Raw genomic sequence first — 22,599 nt, forward strand, 5'->3', positions numbered from 1 at the left:
CTACGATTATTTTAAATCATTTTGGCTAGTATTGCGTCGACACTTGTCTCGTGCGACGAACGTTTTTGGAACGGGACGAAAACAATTGAAAGACGCAACAAGATAGTTGAACGAGCTCTTATTCTTCTGAATGTAATGTGTATAATGAAATTTTGGATTTTTTTTTTGTTGGAAATAACGCGATTGATTGTTATACAAAAGTGTAATGTATATTTTGCTTATTTTTTGATAATTTAATTTATTCATTTTATGTCTGTTGTTTAATACTGGTCAAGTTATTTTCTACAACATTATTTTCTTTTTAGCTATCTGTGCTGAGATTCAAATTTATTCTTTGTTTGTTACTGGTGAATAACCTGAATGAAAAGCAGACAGAATTAAGGCTGCTGTATAATTAATCACAAACATGGATGTAGACAAAGTATTATGTCCAATATGTGCCAAAGAGTTTGCTTCTTCTGTTATTGAGGCCCATGCCAGCAGATGTTTGTTCCTAAATGAACCTACAAAGGATGAAAGCCCAATGTTGTTTAAAGATACAAGCCCAATGGGCAACAGAAGCAAGCTGAAGCCAGGTAACTCAAAAAAAGTTAATCAGGCACCTGTTAAGAGAAAAAGTTTTATGGACCAGCAGCTGCCATCTCCAAGTTTCAAGGATGAAGATCTTAAAGATTTGATGCCACAAAAAAGTGTAATTTTTTTATTACCATAGAACTATGTAATTATAGAGTAACAAAATATTGTGACATTTAATTATTTTGCAATATTAAATTTTCTTGCATGGCTGTTTCTCTTTTTATAAAATTTGTGTAAAAATAAATTTTATCTATAGATGGAGAAGGAATGTAAGAAGCTACGAGGAAATGAGCATATACCCCTTGCAGAACAAATGAGACCTACATCATTATTGAATTTTGTAGGCCAAAAGCATATTCTTGGACCACATACTATGCTTACTGAACTTTTGCAGAAAGGTGAAGTGCCTAATATGATCCTCTGGGGTCCACCTGGATGTGGCAAAGTATTATTGCATATTTATTTCGATTCTATAATTCTATTTCAATTCTATAATTTTTTACATGCATGTTAAAACATGTTTAATTAATTTTGTTTTCTGTCAGACATCTTTGGCGAATGTTATAGCACATCTGTGTAAGAGCAATACAAGTCATAAACTACGATATGTTAAGCTTTCTGCTGCAATGGCAGGTGTACAGGAGGTGAAGGAAGTTATTAGTATTGCTAGCAATCATACTAAATATGGGCAGCGTACGATAGTATTTATGGACGAAATACATAGGTTCAATAAAATGCAGCAAGACGTGTTTCTGCCTCATGTCGAATCGGGAACCATTACTCTTATAGGAGCTACAACGGAGAATCCCTCGTTTAGTTTGAACTCCGCGTTGTTGAGTCGGTGCAGAGTAATTGTTTTACACAAATTATCTGTTGCGAATTTGCTGTCGATTTTAAAGCGCGCGGTAATTTCGCTGAGAGGTGTAATACATACATTGGATGAAAGTAAAAGCATTTTGGATAACATTAGCGAGAAAAACACATTAGAAGAAGATAAAGTCGAGAAAGAACTGTCCTGCAATACAAAGTTTATTATAGACGAACCGACGATAGAATGGTTGGCTGGAACTTGTGACGGTGATGCTCGCATAGCGCTGGGAGGATTGGAAATGGCAGTACGATGTAAATCACCGAATGCAGAAGAATTATTGAACATCGGTCCGGCCATAATAACGCTGGATGATGTTAAGGAGAGCTTAAAAAAATCACATATGCTTTACGATAAGAAGGGTGAACAACATTACGATATGATCTCTGCGTTACACAAGTCCGTTAGAGCCAGTGATGAAAACGCTTCGCTTTATTGGCTGACTAGAATGATCGCTGGCGGTGAGGATCCAGTTTATATCGCGCGAAGGCTAGTTAGAATGGCTAGCGAAGATGTCGGCTTAGCGGACCCAAAAGCTCTTGGTTAGCACAATTTATTTATAATTTCAAAATTTACATGCATAAAATATTCTATTGGCAATTGAAATTATATAATGTCTGATAACTTGCTTAAAATTGTGATAATGTAATTAAACATTATTTCAAATCAGATAATTATATCTGTTGTAAAATTGTACAGGAATAGCGGTACACACGATGCACGGTTGTAAAATGATAGGGATGCCAGAGTGTGATGTTCTTTTAGCGCAGTGTACAACATATCTAGCGAGAGCACCAAAATCCAGATTAATGGAAGATGCGCTTAGAGCAGCACAAAAAGTTATAGCCGAACATAACGGTCCACAACCAGGAGTACCCCTTTATTTGAGAAATGCTCCTACAAAATTAATGAAAACATTAGGTAAAAACTTTATTTCTCACTTTAATTTGCTCTCAATAAATCGAATCATTATTTTAGATTATGGTAAGGGATATAATATGAGACATAAAGATGAATCTGGATTAAACTATCTGCCGGAAGGATTGGAAGATTTAGATTTCTTTGGAGATGATGAGGACGCTATTTAGAAACGTTTTGGTAATTATTTCAATATATATTTTCTCAAGATATTGCATTTTTTTTTTCGTAACAAAGCAATTTTTATTACATTTTATAAGTTTTATATTAAACCTCGGATTAAAATTTTAAGTATAAATGTTAATACAAGCACAGTTTTTTAGTTTTATTTTGGTAAAAAAACAATAGATTTAAATTTAATACGTTTAATATGTTTAGCGCGATAATTTTTTATTCAATCTTAAATTTAACTCATCAGCTTTAATTTCTTATGAAGGAATATACTTTTTCCATATTATCGTTTTATTATTAGCAGGCATATCTACGATTTCTATTAATTTAATACCATTTTCTTCTGCCAACTTATTCAAATCCGTTACATCTCGCAAACCCCAACTAGGGTCTTGCAACTTCAAAGACTCGTTAAAATTTATGTTACTTTGTGGAGAAATCTGACCGTCGAAAGCGTAAGGTCCGTATGTGATTAGCAGTCCGTTCGGCTTTAATAACTGCCCCGCATTATTAAATAAACCAATAGTGCATTGATACGGTGAGATGTGCATCATGTTTGCATTGTACATGTATTCTAAACTGTTCGGTTTGAAGATACCATTACCCCATAGTCGGAAATTTGTGGTGATATCAATTCTCAAGGGGCTTTTTATATTCGAGTATTCATTCGCATATGCAGCGACGCTGTCCAAAAGTCGTGGCTCGTATTCCGAAGGATAAAACGTGACGTGTGGAAAATGGGGCGCAAAATGTGACACGTGTTGTCCTGAGCCAGACGATATCTCCAAGAAAGTCTGATTGTTACCACGTTGAATATATCGTTTCAAAACCGATAATATCGGATCCTTGTTACGGTCTGCGGCAGGGTAAACGAGCTTTTTGGCAGCCATATTTTGAGACCTTGAAGAAATTTCAGTTTCACTTCCTACAGAAAGTTTGTGAGGTGGATATATTATTATATGAGATTGCCTGCTGTTACATTTATAAAGTGACATGTGTAAGAAGCTTAAATCGGATAAAAACTTTTTTAATTCATGCTTGTCAATTTTAAAAACGCATCTCACCTGTGATTAACAGCATAATGAACAATATTCATTTTTACGTTATGCTAGTCGATATTTATAGCAAGAAGTCGAATATCCTGAAAAATGCAAGTACTTTCTTGTATTATATAAAATTGTACATTTTTATTATGGTTAGGAAATGATTCTCTACTGAAGTAAAGTTTATTAAAATTAATAACAATTGTCTAATGCTTGAAAAAGAAATTTATATTTCAATAAATTTAAAATTTAATAAAAAATATAAGAGAATAAAAGTAAAAGTATTGATAACAGATAATAGAAATAGTATTAATTTAAGGATATTTATTGGATATGATTATTTATAATACAATGGACTATGATATAATTTTTTACTGTCATGTCAGAACACATTTACACCTTACACTTCATTGCTAATCTCAATTTTAAATTGATATAATCATTAAAAAAAATTTAGAGAAGTTATCAAACCGTTAAAACTAAAATATTTTTTATAAAAGATATGTACAGAAACACACAATTTCTATATAATTATCGAAAGGTGCATATCATACATAAAATAAAACTTTCGCGACAATTATAATAAATTATATATTGCCAATCAATTATGATATATAATTTAACATTTCAAATTAGATTCAACGTCTTTTTTTATCTGAATCGTCTTTTCCCTTGGGTATAGTTTTTTTCTTTTTCTCTTGGCTCTTTCTATTTTTCGTTAATTCTGGTATATATACTGAGTGCCCGGTTTTCTTTAAATGCTCAAATAATTTATTTTTACTAGGGAACTCAGATGAGCAAGAAACACAACGATGAGCCAGATCATCAGCATCCGTGGCTAAATCCTTTTTAATTTTTCCTTTGCTCTCCCGTTCCTCTTTTTTAAAACTTTTTGTTTTATCGATTTTCAGTATTTCATCACCAATATTTGCTTCTCCCATTACTCTGGTTTCGCTCTCCGTCTCTTGTTCTCCTTTATGCGCCCCTTCTTTATTTTGTAACTGCTTATTTATTTCTATTTTTTTCTGTTGTAATTTCTTGCGTTGTTTTTTCGAAAGCAATTCTGCCTCGTTAATGCTTTCCGTATCATCATCACTAGCAAGTACAGGATTAGGATTGTGGATAGCGCGTTTCCTCTTCTTCTTTTTTTTCTGACGATTCGACAACGCGATATCTTCTTCTTGATCTGATATTAATTCGTCTTCGGAAGTTAGGTCGTCATTTTCATTGTCTATTTTAGATAAAAATGAAATACTTTCACCCATTTCTGGTTCTGTAGCTTGTGGAATATCTCCGCTATTATCTGGTTTTCTTTTCTCCGTTGTTGGCTGAATACGTCCCGGATTTTCTTCGTCGTCAGACATTAGTTCGTCAGGAGAAACGTCGTCGTTATTCTCGCCATTATTTCGTTTCGGTTCACTATGAGAATTTAATAAGAAATCAGGCATTTGTGAATTTGTTGCTAATTTGGGACCATTTAGCGAAATTGAATCTTCCGTACTCGAATCGCTTTCCCGAGAACTGTGGAGATCCTCATCCTCGTCCGGTACGATATGCTTGAGCACGCTGACATTTTCCTTATGCTTCTTCGAGTTCTCGTGATTTGTAAAAGCTTTATGCGTCTGGAAAATTTTATTGCAGGCAATGCAATAAAACGCTTCTGGATTGCTGTTCCTCATCGTTACCTTCCTGTCATCTGTTCCAAATTCCTCAGTTAAGTTCGCTTCGATGTTTTTTAGCTCCGCCTCCATATTCGAGAACTTAGACCACTCAGATTCGGTTTGATCTCGCAACAGTCTCTGCTTCTCCAGTAGCTGAGCTTTCCTCCGTTCCTCTGCCTTGCGAAAGTTTTCACGCGCACGTTCGGCCAGCTTCGCTGCATATGCCTGTACCCTCTTATCACGTTTGCGGACAAAGGCGACCAGATTCCGCACCTGTTCATTTCTTTCGCGCTTTGCTTTGTCGCGCACTTTCTTATTTTCCTTTTCTGCAAGCCTAAGAATGCGCCGATTCCGCATTTCGCGTATATCATATGGATCCAGCCAAGCGTAGGATTTTTTAGTGCTGTAACTTTGCCAGAAGGCGTAAAAATCGCCCACTACATCCTCGTATGAGCTCTGAGAATCGCCAAAACCGGGCATCTCTTCGTCAGACTCGCCGTCTTTAACGAACTCGGCATCCTCTGCCGCCAATTGTTCAAAAACGCTTCTATAGACAGTATAGAAGCCCTTTTCGTCATCTCCATAGCCCTTGAAGCACGAGGCGGAAAAATATGGGAAAAGATTAATGGAGTCGTCTTTGTAATCTTCTCCAATGCCACCCTTTAGAATGGCTTCGCGGTGATTGTCATACCAAGCACGCTCGTGAGGATCGCTTAGTATCTCCCAAGCTTGCTGGACAACTTGGAACTGTTCCTTTGCTTCGTCTGGACTGTCAAGATTTTTATCCGGATGCCATTTCAGGGCTAACTTCCTATAAGCCTTTTTTATGTCATCATCAGGGGCATCTCTTGCGACTCCTAATACTTCGTAGTGACACTTCATTGTATTGTTGTATGATTATGCACAACTGACGGGAAGGAATACCCTTACTTATACCGTATGCTAAAAGAATTTATATTATTAAATTCTGACATTAAGTAGAGCTTCTAGATAATATAAAAACGTTGAGTTTCATTAGAAATGCTTTGCAGGGCCATTCACATCATTACGTAAAATATAATTTAACAAGATCTAAAAAAAATAACAAATTTATATTACCATAATATTATCCTAATTTACGGAAGATTCGTACGTATAAGATGCACGTGCAAACATTGCACGATCGCGCGTTTTTGATAAATCTATTTCAATTACTAAACGATCGCTGAAATTACAAAAGAAGATGTATGCTTACCCAACTTTAAAAGTTATCGATCTCGCTGTTATTAACGTTGCGCATAGCTATCACGCAATCAATGCAGAATATCTTGAGATTGCAATTAACGACGGTCGTGCTCAGTGCATAATGACACTCACATCGTCTCGACGAGGCAAACGCGCAGCCATGTTTCTACGCAGAGCGACAAGGATGCCAATCGGAGGAATCGGACGACGTTTTCGACATAGCTGTTCTAGGCCGAATTTTTAGAGACTTTCGCGGCGGAACAGCTGATCGTCGTCCCGGTCGCACTGCTATACTCCGTTCACGGGTGGCGAGACAGCGATGGTCGTGGAGGTGTAGCGAGGAGGCTCCGGGCGATTTTCGGGAGTTATCGCTGGCTGCGGCGTCCCGGCCGGATCTTTAACCGTGCTTCATCGACTCGCGGTAATTATTTCCTCGTAAGTTTCGCGGCCCCGCACGATAAGCTGACGTTCTCGGGAGTGGCGCGCTGGCACCTCGTAGCCTTGATCGCCTGTGACATTTTGCCAACGTGATGTAGCAGACGCCTTTAATTGCTCACCCATCCCGCCCCCCCTTTCCGCCCTCTCCGCTCACGCGATCCTAACGATCTCGGCGAACCCGACGTGCTCGCCGACCCCGACACGCCTTTCCGTAGATTCGGCTGCACCGGTATAAAAACTAAATTGCGACTATTCACTTCGCTACTTTATTGCGCGGTTATCTTCCGCCTGATACCGATGATAACCGTCGCGATTGTACGCCTCAGCTTTCCGGAATCAAACACCGCTAAACTTCGTCTTTTACATTTCGAATATCTTTCTAATTCACAGAGCAGAAATGTGATTGACAGCGTTCGTTTCGAAATAATTACTCTATATTCAATTTTACGAGCTAGATTTTTTTTTTCAAGCGGCACATTTTAATTTCCGAGTCAAGTATTAAAGTATGTTTTGATAAAACATTTCAGTGCTGAATTGCAATAACAAAGACTTCGTTGCGTTTTAGATTATCTGCAAAGATGACCGCAGGCACGAGTTTGGTGGTGCCTATAGTGCTATGGGGACGCATAGCGCCAACCCATTGTATTTCCTGCGTTTATTTGTCCCGCGATCAGAAAACTTTGGTAACGGGATGCTACGACGGGCAAATATGCCTGTGGCAAGTAGATCCAGAAACATTGAAGGTATATATTTAACAGCCCTTGCTTTAAAAACAGTCCTATCTTCTAGCAACGAAGAATGGGCGATCCAGCTCGGTAAAATTCTCGCGCGAGCTCCGTGAACAACGACGAGGCGCAGCAAACTTTTTTTTATGTTACTTATATTATTATAATTTTATTATAGATGACTCCGAGATGTTTACTGGTTGGACATACAGCTCCAATAATGTGTCTCAGCCGAGCCAGCGTCATAATGGAGCAAAATTTTATCGTCAGCAGCAGCGAAAGTGGAGAGATGTGTACTTGGGATCTAGTCGATGGAAAATGTCGTGAGGCGGTGAAGCTTAACAGTGTTCACACACAAATGTTGCCCTACGTTTCCGCTGGTGGAGAAGACGTCAGATTATTTTGCTCTGGGTAGAAATAGTATTATCCATATATTTTACATAGCATTGCATTTATTAAGGATGTATATATATTTTTTTTTTTATTTATTGCAGATATTATCCCGAAGTTCTGGTGATGGATCCGTTTAGTTTGGAAGTGCTGTTCACTCTAAGCTCCCGCGTTAATCCCGACTGGATTAGCGCCTTGCACGTTTTGCGGCCGGCCAAACGGAAAGGTCGGTTCTACGTGCATACAAGTTAGTTACACTCCATCACACCTACGCTTTATACCTTCCATAAACAGTTACCTTCTATTTAATTTCATTGCCAATAGATACTGTACAAAGATCGATTCCAATCGGCTTTCATGTTAAATTTATGTCTAAAGTTTATAGCGTAATAAATCGGTTTAAATTATTACTATCTAAAGTTTTCTCTCTATTCTAAATAATTTTTATTTAACAGTTAATACTAAATTTTTTTTATATAAATAAAAATTTGATAATACAGTATCTCTTGGTATTTCATTATATATTTGTGTTTCTTTTTTAATTAAAGAATCTGTAGATATTGGTGGTAAAGTTTCTATATTTCGGTTATTCTTGCGCGTAATTCGAGTAAAATTAAGCTGGATGATAATAATTGTTCATAATAATTAATGATTATACTTATATAACTAATGGTATCTGAGGTACTTGTACAGTTTCTTTTGTACTTTAAATTTTATTTACTATTTTACTATTTTTTTCGGTAATTAACCTAAAGAAGTTTATGCTTTGGATATAAACGGGTATTATCTATCGTATTCATTATAATATTTCGAGCTGTTATCTTACCGTGATGGCCTATTACTCGATTTTGCAAGTAAAGTCGTTTATATTGTATCTAGTTTGACAGTAGCAGTTTTATATATCTAATACTTCGATTACTTAACAGTTAATAACAGTTACATTGTTGCAGCATGTTAATGAAACTGGACTCAAGTCAGCGCTAGTGCGCTGACAGTCGAGGCTGTATCACCTATTTTCATTAATTTTATTTTTTCTTTTCTTTTATCTAATCGCAACTTACACATTTCGTCTTTGCGGATCATGACAACAATTTAATCATTACTAACAACTCGTTTTATTTTATTTTACTTTTATATTAGGTAACAGTGTTATCCATATATCTATCCTGTTATTCACATATATCACTTATTTTTTATACACATTGCATTTCATTACACTTTAATAACACTTTATCTGGTATACTATATTGCTATTTCTATTCGTAAGTATATATACATATATATAATATACATAATTATACATGGCAAGAATTGCACGCTCTATGTTATAACTAAATTTTTTTTTTCGTACCAATGCTATAATTTAAAAGTATATTAATGTACTTTGAAATCGTACTATTTACTACGTTAAAACTAACTAAAAAAAATTATCTAATAATTTGAGAATATAATTTTGTAATTCTTTTTCTTTTTTGCTACTATTTGCTTTAATAATTTAGAAATTTAAGATAAATATCACTCTTTATTTTATAAAAATATTTAATACACAAGTAATACTATATGCATACAGAATTATTTTGGCTTCACGTGTACCATATCTATTTTTTTTAGATTAACGCTATTTTTAATTATTTGTAACACTATCTTTGATTGCTTTATTCGATATATCTGACACTGTAAAATAATTATATACATTAATCTATTGAAATTGGCAAATTTTATTCTGTATAATGAACAGCATTTTATTTAACTGGTCTTAATGAAATTGCTTAAAAATGCTACAACGCTCTCTTAGATTTACTTAACGCGCAACAGGCGCTTTCATTCATTTAAAGACGACGTCGTGCTGGCTCTGACGACGACAGGCACAGTCAAGGTGTGGACACTTCTGGGACATGAGAATCGGAATAGCGAGCCTTTATATGAACATGAAAGTAAACAGATTCGCTGCTTAAACGCACTTGCAATGACTTGCTGCCCCTACAATCAGAGAACAGTACTGATCGTATGCTCCAAGTATTGGCAGGTAATTATCGTTAGTTCTAAATTATTTTAGAAAATAAAACATTGACATTTTTCAAAGACTTTATGTTAATTATATTTGCAGTAAAAGTATGTATTTATACTATGATACTTACGATTAAAATAATTTTTTAGATATTTGATGCTGGGGACTTCTCAGTTCTCTGTTCGATAACGGCTCCACGTGGTGAGCGTTGGATGGCAGGCGATTTCCTGGCTGCCGATAGAGTCATTTTGTGGAGCGACGAAGGTCACGGATATTTATATAAGCTTCCAGCAAAGTACGTACTCTTTTAACGTAACAGTAAATGTCTTCGGTAAACTCCACTGATTTTCAAGTATACTCCAGAGATATGTCTTTTTAAATACTTTGATTTTCTTCTTTCTCTAGCTAATAATAACGTTGGTTAACAGATGAATAATTATTTTTCTGATGCTCGAAACTCAATATTTGCGAATAATTACATTATAATTTAATCGAGATAAATAAGTATTGAATTTTATTGATTAGCACATTCCTTTATTGCTTCTAGGATTCTGGTACAACTTGAAAGGTAGTTTATTTCCGCGTATATATGTATCTTCTATATAAGTCTTAAAAGTTTTTTGCAAAATAATATCTAATAATATACATTTTTGTATGAAAAAAATTATATTAATATAGTTTAGTAGCATGGATATGGTTATTAAAGCGCACTTTATTGACTTTGTAAAGCAGTTCATAGCAATTAACAAACGCTGAAAAAGCGATTTAAATAATTTACTTGATACATTTTTAGGAAATAATTTCACAAATTTTGCACAACTGTTGTCTTAATCTTTGATATTTTGTGTATGTAAATAACATACATATAATCTCAAAAAATATCGTTAAAATCATTTATAATTTTTAATTAATTTCTATGTCATTATTAAGCCCATTAAGTCAGAAATAAGTTCTCCAAGTTTTTAATTATAGGGTTGAATGCTGTAGAAGCACTTGCTGGCAATGCACACATTCAATATTTTATTTTTTATCTTTTTTGTAACCATTTATCATGCGCCTCCATATTCGAATTCACGTTGTCGTTTACTAAAACTAATAGGCTACGTTTAACAATCTAACATCATGAAATAAAAAGTACATTCTTTACTTTCGCAATACTTACTTCAACTTTCACTTGAGATATGAATAAGAATATTACGATTGTAATTATTAGGAAATTGTTAGGAGAATTTAATTAATGTACATTAATGAAAATTATTAGAAACAATGATTAGTCTTAAATGGAATGGGGATGATTGAAAAAAAATTCTTTTTATTCTGTTGTATTTTACTCTTATGTGAAAGTAATTATAAGGGTCCCATTTGTTAGGAAACTGCGGAATTTGGAGGGTCGTATAGGATTCAGTTGAGCATAGTACAGAATCTCAGAACAGAACTTTCGTAAATGCACATGAATTAACATTGAACACAATGATCCATTTTTTACGGTGATGTCTTTTTCATATTATTCACATCTACTGCATTCTACGCGGGATCTGGTGTTCTTCTAGCAAGCTGAAGGGCAAGGCTCTCAGCAGGTAACCCGCATTATCACTTGTACATGTTCTTCATACTACTGTTCTCTCTTCTACTACTCTTTATCTTCTTCATTCTTTTATGTTACTTATTTTATCACTCCTTCATCTATTTCTTGTCTTCGTCAACACAATGGTTTGCTTTTATTCAATCTTTTTTGGTACAAGGTGATGTAATAAATTCGGCAGTGTAGGTATTATTTATATTGAAGTCACTGTGCAAATACATTAAAAGAGGTATATTTAAAAAGTCGTTCATTTTTAACATTATCAGGTTTCAATCTTTTCGTGAAAAATTTTATCACGTTCAAAATTACGTGTATTTTTAGTGAAGGCTTAAATACACGAACGATATTTTTATTTTTCTTATTTTTAATGAGCATAAGTTTTTATTAATGTTTATACGTAAACGCGTGCATATTTTTATATATTCATGTACATTTTATTGTATGCGCGAATGTTCAGTCTGTCATAATCATTGACAATCCTTAATTGCAATTTAAATAATATAGATCTGGTGAAAATGTAAAGATATGTGAAAAAAGGTAAATGCGAGATAGAATTACGTATTGCCATATTTCACTTAGTTACGTTCTCATATTATTCTGTTGGCTTTAAGTTGCTTTGCATTGTTATTATTAACTATACGATTATTGTTAGTAACGGACGCGACACAAAGGTAATTTGTTAAAAAACGAAGAGATTCTTTTTTAATATTCTAAAAATTAACACTATTATTTCTTTTTCTAAACTTTTAATGATTATTTTTACCTTTGTGTGTCGTTTATAAAACTTGCTATTGCTTCGAAAAGACGTTTACTTGCAGCGTTCGCTTGCTAGTAAATCTAGTCAGCAAATAAACCTGAGTATTTAAAACAATTTAAAGTTTATGCGATATAAAGCTTATGCAATGTAAAAGAACTATTTTTGGGCACAGTTCTCTTGAATATTCAAACGTACAAAAGTCAGGTTCACATTTGTGTTGTACTTTGCAATATTTAGCGGAAAACAGTGTCCATGAATAGTATTTAAATGTTTGTTTCATACCTGTATATAAATAATTACTAATTATGAACTTTTTTTTTCACGGTATACAGTAGTGTAGCGGATAACAAAAATTTTCATACCGCGGGTGTAGAGTACGACCAGCCATACTTATATTGCACATTAACACAGCCTGGAGATAAGGTAAGAATTTTTTTTTATTATGTAGTATTAATTAGAAGTACACTCTCATGATCTTATTATAAATTCGATCTTTCAGCCTCTTTCTTGTCCGCCGGCTATGCGACTAGTTACCGTGCAGCGTCAGAACAAGACTCTAAAGTATCTGTTACGCGGAGACAGTGAGGGTGTCGTTATTCTTTGGACAGTGCCGGATGTGGCGACGCAACAACTCACTCAAATCGGTCAGAACGATGGATCGTCACCGCCAGGATTGCCACCGACCATAAAGACGAGTCTTACCGCTGCTTGGGATGCAATGAAGCCCCCTCCTGTAGGGATACTCGATCAGTTGGATACCGGCGATGGTCACGGCATTAAGCTTACCGCTTGCATATATTTGCCACAACAGAGTCGACTAGTCGTTGGCCGTGAAGACGGCAGCATCATTATTGTACCGGCGACGCAAACTGTAATGCTTCAGCTACTCCACGGCAATCATCAACAATACGATGGTATCTTGCACTTGAAATTAATTAAACAATCTAAGTAAATAATTTAAAATGTAATTAAATTTTCAATTATTTTTTATATATGTTTAGACTGGCCACCACATCAGGTTCTGTTGGGCCACTCAGGGCGAGTAAATTGTCTGCTTTATCCTCATGGTGCTGCGTCTCGCTACGATCGTATTCATCTTGTTTCCGGTTCCGTGGATTTTGCTGTCTGCCTCTGGGACTTATATGCCGGCACATTGATCCATCGGTTTTGCGTTCATGCTGGTGAAATTACGCAATTGATGGTGCCACCCGATAATTGCAGTGTACGGCTATTTATTTTTATCATTAATCACGAAAATTTTTATATAAAGATTAATGTATAAAAAGTTATAAATATTTTTATTTACAGCCTAGAATACAGAAATGCGTTTGCAGTGTTGCATCAGATCACAGCGTTACATTGCTCTCACTAGCGGAGAGGAAATGCGTCGTGCTTGCTTCACGACATCTTTTCCCAGTTGTAACTATCAAATGGAGACCACTAGATGATTTTATGATAGTTGGATGTTCGGACGGTGCTGTATATGTCTGGCAAATGGAAACTGGTCACTTGGATCGCGTACTACATGGTTTGTATACTTCATGTTGTTTCAGTCTCCCGAATGCTATTTATAATGTTTTCTTTTAGGCATTATCGCGGAAGAGGTGCTCTACGCTTGTGATGAAAACACCATAGCTGCAGCTGGCGGATCCGCCGCCGGCGGTGAGTTAGGACTAGCTAATCCTGCCGTACATTTTTTTAGGTAAATGAAATCTTGCAGCATGGATGGTGAGAATCTTGCGTGTTTTTCAGCGTAATAAATCATCGGGATAACGTTCTTCGTTACAGTCCGTCCAATTTTTACTCCTTAGGGGTTTACGTCATCGCAATCTATCAGCGATTAGGCACGCGACGCAAAGAGGGCTGCATCAATTGCAACAGCTTCACGGTGGGCATGGTCCCGATCACGGGAGTCAAATAAAAGCCAAAGGTTCGCCGCTGATGATTCAAGGATTCAGGAGTAACCCGAAAGATCCGGAGAGTCATATTTTATTTTTCGATATAGAAGCACTGATAGGTATAAAAATATATAAATTTATATATATACACATATATATTTTTTTATGAAATTAATTTAATATTACCTTTTTATTTATATTCTTTTTATTTATACTGCAGTGCAATTACTCAGTGATGAGTATGGGGCTATGTCACCCGGTTCCCTAGAAGCGCAAGGGCTTATCTCTGCCGCCGAATATCAGAAAGTTGCAGCACTCACTCAATCCGCCAGTCCCGATGCGCATAAAAAAATTGTTGGTAAGGATTTTTTCATGTTATTAAAAATTTTATTATAATAAAGAAAATTGTATTTTAAGATATAACGACAATTGTAGATAAGAACGTTTTATTGCAATTCTACTCGTTTAAGAATAAGCGTTGCTTATCTTTATGAATATCCCTTTATAGACTTTTTCGGTCGCGTCAAGGATAAGGCAGGCGATGTTGAACGAATATTGAAGGAGAAGGATCGCCACGGTATCGTGCTTTATTATTGTTACTTGTTTCACAATTTTTGCTTATGTGTCCAAATTTTTTTATATTATTAAAACTGCCACACATTAACGTTTATTTTACAAAAAAATGTACATATTCTTTTAATCATCTTTTTTTCTAAAATTCGAAAAATATCTTGTCGATAATTTATTTTATTAATACGATTATTTCATTTATATATAATATTGTTATCTTTCTTTGTCGCGAAAGTTAACTTAATATGTGATTACTGAAATTAAAACAGATTTTTTAACGTGCATCGTATATTTCATTTGCAAAATGTGCTTCTCTGGGCTAGACGTGCTTTATCTCTTTTCTATTAATTTTTTTTATTCAGTAATAATATTTTAGTTCAACCTTTACATTTTTTTTTTTCTAATATTTTAAAGTATTTTACATCATTCAATCTTTTTAAAGCAATTAATTTATAAACATAATTATTTTAATTTTTAAAAAATTTATGTTTTTAGTAAGTTATATTAATGTTTTTTTACAGATTTTTTTTAGTTTACTCATCTGCCGTTTTCTTTCAATTTTGTTTTTATCGTATTATTATCTAAAGATAGATTTCTTTCTATAGGTATATTGGCTAAGATGAAGGAAGGTGCAGAGAATGTGCATACTAAATTACAGGCTAAAGCAGAAAGTGTTGGCCTCAAGCCGTCGATTTTTGACGGCAAAGGTTAGATAATCTTTGACAGTAACTAATTTTTAAAGTTTCCAGTTACAGCGTGTCGCACGAATTTATTTTGTAATGTATTATTTTAGAATGCTCACTTTACGATTTTTGTGCGCTAATATATAAAACTTGTAGTTAGTTTTTTGAAAGCACTAAATAACCTCATTTTTACTTGTTTAGATTATAGTATTTATCTATGTTGTTTTTAACAGTTTCATTAGGTTTTTAAGCACCAAGTCAGACGTCATTAAACAGGGAGATGGATATCATTACTATTAAAATAGTTTTAATTTTATTGATATGCACGCTTATAAAAACCTTTATGTAGCATTTTTTATATATTTTTATAAAATTAATACTTGTTTTTTTTGTGTCTGATTACGTTTACAATGGGTGCGTTCAGCGAGACAACCGCTCACTGAGCGGTTGTTTTGCTGAACGCACTCAATATGTCATAGTTCGGAGATCATAATAATTATATGATTATTATATGTATGCGCACGTAGTATGTAAGTGTGTGTGTAAATTTTTTAATTATGCTATTTAATTATTATAAATGATAGTGAATACTTCTTAGAAATTTTATTTTATTTTTAATATAAATGTATTTTTTTAAGGAGTTTGTTTGCACTACATCGTAGTTGATTTGCTAAGTATTATTCAACAATTATTACGGTACTCATGTTTGATTTTTTGCAGGCGATAATTGGAATAATACCGACTCATCCAAAAATAATTTGAAACGAAACGGTGCATTCAGCGAGCCAAACGCGACGATGGAAGTAGCACAGTTGCTTTTGAGTCTCCTGCACGGATGGGGTATGGATCCAGACTTAGACAGAGTTTGTGAAGGAAAATTGGGTTTACTGCGACCTATGGTTCCCGTCTCTTTTGGGGTACTATCTAAAGGAGGTATATTTTAATTTAAAATAACTAAAAGAAACCATGCACGCGATGTTTTTTAAGAGATCTCAATTCGCGCGCATTATTCTTGGCATGATAGTATTAAATTTTTATATTTTAATGTCAAATAAAAAGATTATGTGCACTGCAGGTTACATGTCGCTGTTATTACCGACTTGGCAGACACAGCTCGAGCCAGTCGGTGAACCTGCAACTCAATTAGAGCAACGTTTGCCCGCCGAGCTTGTTCGACAAGAGAGACTCACTAGAGCATTTACAGCAAGAGCACACTGGGAATTGTCAACAACTTTAACGAGTAATCATTTACTGACGGTAGTTGCTTTATCGAATACTTTAATGTCAATGAACAATGCAACTTTTGTACCTGAGCAGGAACGAAACCGCAAAATGCACAGGTAAATTACTTTAATATAAAATAATTACGATATAACTAATAATGCTAGATAATAATTTGTTACACAGCATATACAGAAATAAATAGAAAAATAAAAAGAATTAATTTTTATTAATAGGCCGGGTAATAGAGGTGCAGTAAATTGGAATAAAACAGAAGAAGAAAATGAAGAAATGTACACGGTGCAACAAGCACAGATCAAGCAAGGCTGGTCGCTTTTGGCTACCTTGCATTGCGTCTTGTTGCCTGATAAAGTTGCGACCCAAGGTGGCGCAAAGACATTTAAGCGGCCGCAAGTGGAAATGATGGCACGAAGGTGGCAACATCAGTGTGTGGAGGTTTGTATATTGTCATTAAAAAATTTTTTATAGTTTGAATTTATTCATAACATTTAAATTATTAAATTAATGAAAATTATAGACTTATTGTTTGTCTTATTATATTACACACAATGTGCTCTAGATTCGAGAAGCCGCGCAAGCTTTGCTACTTGCCGAATTAAACAGAATGGGCTCAAAGGGTCGCAAAGCGCTCGTTGATAACTGGTCACAGTATCTACCGATGTATAGCACTCAAGAACCGATTGCGCCGCAACAACAAAACCAAACGTCACCGGCAGCCGGAAGTCCGGTACCACCATCGGAGTCGCAACCAGAAGACGACGACGAAGAAGAAGAATTAGCTGAAGGTAATTATATGATTAAAAAATTTAATATAATTGAAATTTATTATACACAATAAATTAAAAATAACTTTGGAATGTTTTTTAATAGAACTGAGTATAGCTAGGAAGCCATCGAGCGTTGCGGAATTGAAACGCAAGCAAACCACGGCGGTGGTGTTACTAGGTGTGATAGGGGCTGAATTTGGTCCAGATGCAACTACTACAAATCAAAGAAGGGACAACGAGCAAAGACGGAAGAGTTCAATCGTTGAAGGTTTCGGCATAGGAAATAATAATCTGGCCAGGCACACTAGCATGGCGCTTACTCATTTATTGCATGCGCCTCATTCTCCGAAGTTACCATTACATACTGCATTAAGAAGAGCTGCAATTGATCTTATTGGCAGAGGATTCACAGTGTGGGAACCGTATCTCGATGTATCTAAGGTAAAAAAAATATTCTGAAATATTTTCTTGATATATTTCTTGATTATTTTTAATATATTTGTGTTATTAATAAAATATAAGATTTTATTTTTATATTTATTATTTCTCATATGGACGTAAATGTAAAATTAATTTTTTATTATGTTTGACGGTATTTTTAACGTTGTTTTTTATTGTAGGTTCTGCTAGGCCTATTGGAAATGTGTTGCGATGCGGACAAATTAGTACCCAGTTTAACATATGGTCTTCCTCTTACACCTCAAGCCGATACTTGTCGTACGGCACGTCATGCTTTAACGTTGATCGCTACCGCTAGGCCAGCCGCCTTTATTACTACAATGGCTCGTGAAGTAGCCAGATTTAACACTCTCCAACAGAATGCTCAGACCTTAAATGTTAATTTGGGTGCAAGTGTTTTAATTAGAGCAAAGCCAGAGATTCTAAGAATTGTCGAACAATTAATTGATAAGATGCAGAATGAGATGAGCGATCTTCTCGTCGAGGTATTAATTTAGTTTTTTTTTTTTAATAAAACAAAATTAATAAGAAAACGGAATTTATGTTACACATTTTTAATATGGCATTTTTAAAAATATTAATTTGTTTATAATTATATTTGCAGGTTATGGATATTATTCTTCATTGTCTTGATCCAGGACATTTAAAAATGAAGCCTTTGAACGAAGTATTTCCGGCAGTGTGTAGATTTAATCAAGTAAGCCATATATGCAACTGAAATTTTTATTAGTTTATTACTAGTTTTCTAAATTGCTTATTTACAGGTCAGTCATTGTTCAGCAACACGCAGGATAGCCGTTGGCGGTCGTGGCGGTCAGCTAGCATTATACGAATTACGAGGTAATGTCAAGTGTCAAACTGTCCCGGCTCACGCAGCGCCGGTTACTGCGTTAGCATTTTCCCCAGAAGGAAAGTTTCTCGTCAGTTATTCTTGCTCCGAGAATAAACTGTGTTTCTGGCAGGTAAGCGTGAAAAATTTCTTAATGTGTAATTCTAATACTCAATATATTTTATGTTTATATTGCTTTTAATTTTTTAGCAGTCGATTATACAATTAAATTTGAAAACTCTATTTATTTCAGTTTTTCTGGACTATTTATTTAAAAAATTATACGTGACAATACTTTACGATTTTACAGCAAACCAGTAGCGGCATGTTCGGTCTGGGTAATTCACAGACACGTTGTGTGAAATCCTATAGTACCGCACCTATCAATGACGTAGCTCGACTGAATCCTATGCGCTTAGCACGACTGATTTGGATCAATAATCGTACAGTCACTTTAATGCTCGCTGACGGTTCGGAAACACGCTTCAATGTTTGAACATTGCGTAAGATTGATATGGAGCTATTAACAGCTTCGTTCAGTAATCTTAGCTGCCATTTAATGTCGACATCGATTAAGCCTGGTTTATATGTTTTCTTTGTTAACACTTTTTTTTACGAATGCTAAGAATAGTTGATGACATTAATATTGTCTTTTTGATGAGTTAGTTTAACAGCATTCCAAATTAAAGAATACTAATTTTATTAGGTAATTTATATAAAAAAAAGTGCTTAACAAATAAAAAATATATACAATTCCATATATATTAAAAATAGTAATTAGTGCAATGAAATGCGCACTGCTCTAAAAAGCCACGGTTATTCAAATTTAAATCTGGTAAAAAAATCGATAGTTTATTCCATCATTACCTCTCAGATGGAAGACAACCTACAGAGAGTATCTTTAGCCAAGTATAGAGATAAAAGTCTGATCTCTTTTATATATGGCGCGATATAGAATCAAATATCCACCTTAAAAATTCTGCGTTTAATAATATTTCCACAAGTAATGATAATACTTGAGGAAGTCTTATGCTTTAATCAAAAGCTGAACATTTATTTTTTTTTTTTTACAAACATTTTCAAGAGCACGCCAAAACATAAAGAGAATATAGCATATAAATCAGGCTTTAGCGCTGTTAAATTCTCATTCTTTGTTTATAACATTAAAAGATAAAAATATAATTTGGAGTATTAGCTAATCGAAACTTGGCACGATCGTAGTCGAAATAATTTATATGTAAACCAGGAGCGCTACTGTTAGTTTTGTCGCGCTCCATGGTACTTAATTGATAATGTTAATATTGGATAATTGAATTTTGCTGTGTTTCACTGTGTGCACCGATAAATAGTATGGCTGTCCAGATTCAGCCTACGATAATTTCATTTTGATTAAAATCAAGATCGAACACTGTGTGAGCACTGAACACGCGATGAAAGTACGAATTATCGGCAATAGTTTCTCATATAAATTTTATGAACTCTGAGAGATTATGCGATACGAATTTGTTCCTGCCAATCTTTCGGAAGTTGCAGCGTCTGTAAGATATATAGTTTGTTGCATAGTTGCAAAGTTTTAATTTTATTAACGATCAGATATTTTGTCATAAACGTAGATACTTGTACGAGATAAGAATTATTTCCATTTGGCTTTGTTAGCAACCTATTGCAGAGCCGCGGAAGAGAGCCTTCTGTTATATTTTTATCCTGTTATATATATACATATATATATTGCCTGAAAGTATGCTACTTCCGGCGGATTAAACTCGCACGTTTTGTCACGTTCTCTTTATTAATTTCCTGAGATTCCTCGAATTATTGGAATATCATAAGTTCTCGGACCTCACATCACGTGTTTGCAAGTCGAACGTAAGATTGTTTTGACAACGTGCATTTCTTGATTTAAGTAAATAAAATGTAAATAGGATACTACAGTATATATACACGTAATTAAGATTAATGTATAGTGGTAAAGTTGCTTTGTCACGTCTAATACCCGTCACGCTAATTTGACGAAAATTCCACGATTGACTAACCCGATATTAGTATTTATTTCTTCATGTAAGATAGGGCAAAGTGCGACAACGTTCGCGACATCGCTTCATGATCGATCAATCTGAAAACGCTTGCATCGCTCTTTCTCACGTTGGATAGAGATTTTCTCTGCGAACAAGAAAGCGCCGCATGCGTAGGATACACGTAGAATTTATTTGCATAAATTTTATTATATATATTTTTGTGTGGACTTCGTTCGCCGTGTGGCGTACCACACAAGCGCTTATGAAAAGTGCGTAAATCGCGTGCAAATATTCCTTCCTCTTTCAATTACTCGTGGAAACGAGGATGAATTAGGATGAAGATGTTATTTATTTATAACTTCGTAGTTCAATTCTTTTATTTTTCTTTTTATGCGCGATACGTGGTTCACTCCTCATCAATTTTACGATTGATGAAGGACGATTTATTGTTAAAAATTTGAGACTATATGCCGATACAGTCACGTATTTAATTTTTTTTGTTTTTTTACATTACTGCTATCGCAATCACACGCAATTTTATAATACTTTATGTCGCCGATTGCGTCACGCAGGCGTGTTTGTGATCAACATTTGCGCATAAAGCACTCTAAAGTGATTTCTTCTCGCAATATAATTTTAATCTTTATAATTTAAAAATATGTATCTTTCCGCATTAAGCTTATTAAAAAGAAAATTATAAATAAAATAAATTAATTTTAATCAAAACTTGGCGGGTAAACCGAATAATATTAGCTTGAATGGTTGACTGATTTATTAAAACGAATTCTTTGTTTAGCGTCAGATTGATTGCGAAAAGTATGTACAAAATTGAACTGCGCCTAATTGTATCTACGTAATTAATCGTACGCACTACGTTTTCGGGATGCGTTTCGGCCCGACGGGCTAGATTACACCGGATATCGCGTGATTGTTCCACCGTTTTGCTTATAATTGTCCACATGTGTAATAAAGAGAAAAATTCCAAACCTAGTTTTGTTAATACACATTCTGGAGATCTTCAGCGGCGATCGAGAGATTAAATCAAAATAGGCTCTTTCCTTTGACTTATTTCATGCCACGAGTATGCTCAATTTTTATTATACACGAAAAAAAACGTAATGATTAAAAAGAACATTAACAATAGAATAAATAATATTTAATCTTTAATTATAATTAAACAACTACAGTAATTTAATCATTTGCCGATTTAAATAATCGAGAAATAAAATATACACCAGCTGACAAATCTGTCAATTCCGTGCCACCGAGGTTAGGTTGCGCGGTGGCGAATCGTCCGAAATCGTATGAAAAGTATCAGAAATTGTTAGGAATATAGGAGAAGTAAGTTGGTGGCACGGCAAGACCCCGGTTCCCGCTTCTGTTGGGCCCATATTGACCAACCAAAAAATAGTAATTTAAAAAAAAATATTTGATTGGCTTATATTGACCAACCAAATAATTCTTATTTAAATTTCTATTTTTTTGGTTGGTCAATATGAACCCAACAGAAGCGGGAACCGGGGTCTTGCCGTGCCACCAACTTACTCCTCCTATATTCCTAACCATTTCTGATACTTTTCATACTATTTCGGACGATTCGGCGCCGCGAAATCTCCAAGATTGACCACGAATTGACAGATTCGTCAACTTCGTTGTTGGTCTTCGTTTCTCGGCCATCTAAATGGTTAAATAATTAAATTACCATTTTTGTTTAATTGCAATTAAAAATTTAATATTATTTATTGCATTGTTAATGTACTTTTAAATATTTTTAG

At 34.6% G+C, this 22,599-nt stretch overlaps 4 protein-coding genes across 16 annotated transcripts; 2 read left to right on the forward strand and 2 right to left on the reverse strand.

Annotated features, from left to right (window-relative positions):
• Positions 1–65: 65 nt before the first annotated feature.
• LOC139108911 (ATPase WRNIP1) lies at positions 66–2,676 on the forward strand. The gene is made up of 6 exons (XM_070667588.1): positions 66–202; positions 306–691; positions 833–1,021; positions 1,122–1,986; positions 2,144–2,365; positions 2,423–2,676. The coding sequence occupies exons 2-6, from the start codon at positions 407–409 to the stop codon at positions 2,530–2,532; spliced, it is 1,671 nt and encodes a 556-aa protein (XP_070523689.1). The 5' UTR covers positions 66–202; positions 306–406; the 3' UTR covers positions 2,533–2,676.
• On the forward strand, positions 2,450–21,814 carry Rbcn-3b (WD repeat-containing protein Rbcn-3B). 11 transcript variants are annotated; one of them, XM_070667561.1, is made up of 26 exons: positions 2,450–2,542; positions 7,465–7,642; positions 7,803–8,035; positions 8,119–8,261; positions 9,850–10,040; positions 10,172–10,317; positions 10,570–10,590; positions 11,573–11,599; positions 12,694–12,784; positions 12,861–13,275; positions 13,363–13,583; positions 13,670–13,889; positions 13,949–14,063; positions 14,173–14,378; positions 14,480–14,617; positions 14,768–14,836; positions 15,435–15,536; positions 16,233–16,445; positions 16,588–16,852; positions 16,970–17,189; positions 17,314–17,539; positions 17,625–17,962; positions 18,142–18,465; positions 18,585–18,677; positions 18,745–18,942; positions 19,120–21,814. In XM_070667561.1, exons 2-26 carry the CDS (start codon positions 7,478–7,480, stop codon positions 19,303–19,305), a joined length of 4,566 nt encoding a protein of 1,521 aa, XP_070523662.1. In that variant the 5' UTR covers positions 2,450–2,542; positions 7,465–7,477; the 3' UTR covers positions 19,306–21,814. The 11 variants fall into 11 exon arrangements, with proteins under 11 accessions (XP_070523662.1, XP_070523661.1, XP_070523665.1 ...); XM_070667560.1 differs by lacking the exon at positions 2,450–2,542 and adding an exon at positions 6,755–6,882; XM_070667564.1 differs by lacking the exon at positions 2,450–2,542 and adding an exon at positions 6,755–6,882 and having other exon boundaries at positions 8,119–8,240.
• Positions 2,538–6,612, reverse strand: LOC139108913 (methyltransferase-like 26). Of its 3 annotated transcripts, none has more exons than XM_070667598.1 (3): positions 6,472–6,612; positions 3,598–3,674; positions 2,538–3,433 (listed from the first exon to the last, which is right to left on the reverse strand). In XM_070667598.1, exons 2-3 carry the CDS (start codon positions 3,627–3,629, stop codon positions 2,791–2,793), a joined length of 675 nt encoding a protein of 224 aa, XP_070523699.1. In that variant the 5' UTR covers positions 3,630–3,674; positions 6,472–6,612; the 3' UTR covers positions 2,538–2,790. The 3 variants fall into 3 exon arrangements, with proteins under 3 accessions (XP_070523699.1, XP_070523698.1, XP_070523697.1); XM_070667597.1 differs by having other exon boundaries at positions 2,538–3,458; XM_070667596.1 differs by having other exon boundaries at positions 2,538–3,674; positions 6,472–6,544.
• On the reverse strand, positions 3,886–6,119 carry LOC139108909 (dnaJ homolog subfamily C member 21). Its single transcript, XM_070667586.1, has one exon. It carries the CDS (start codon positions 6,117–6,119, stop codon positions 4,215–4,217), a length of 1,905 nt encoding a protein of 634 aa, XP_070523687.1. The 3' UTR covers positions 3,886–4,214.
• Positions 21,815–22,599: the final 785 nt, after the last annotated feature.

The sequence above is a fragment of the Cardiocondyla obscurior genome, linkage group LG16 (genome assembly GCF_019399895.1).
Source record: "Cardiocondyla obscurior isolate alpha-2009 linkage group LG16, Cobs3.1, whole genome shotgun sequence".
In the NCBI taxonomy this organism is placed as follows: Eukaryota; Metazoa; Arthropoda; class Insecta; order Hymenoptera; family Formicidae; genus Cardiocondyla; species Cardiocondyla obscurior.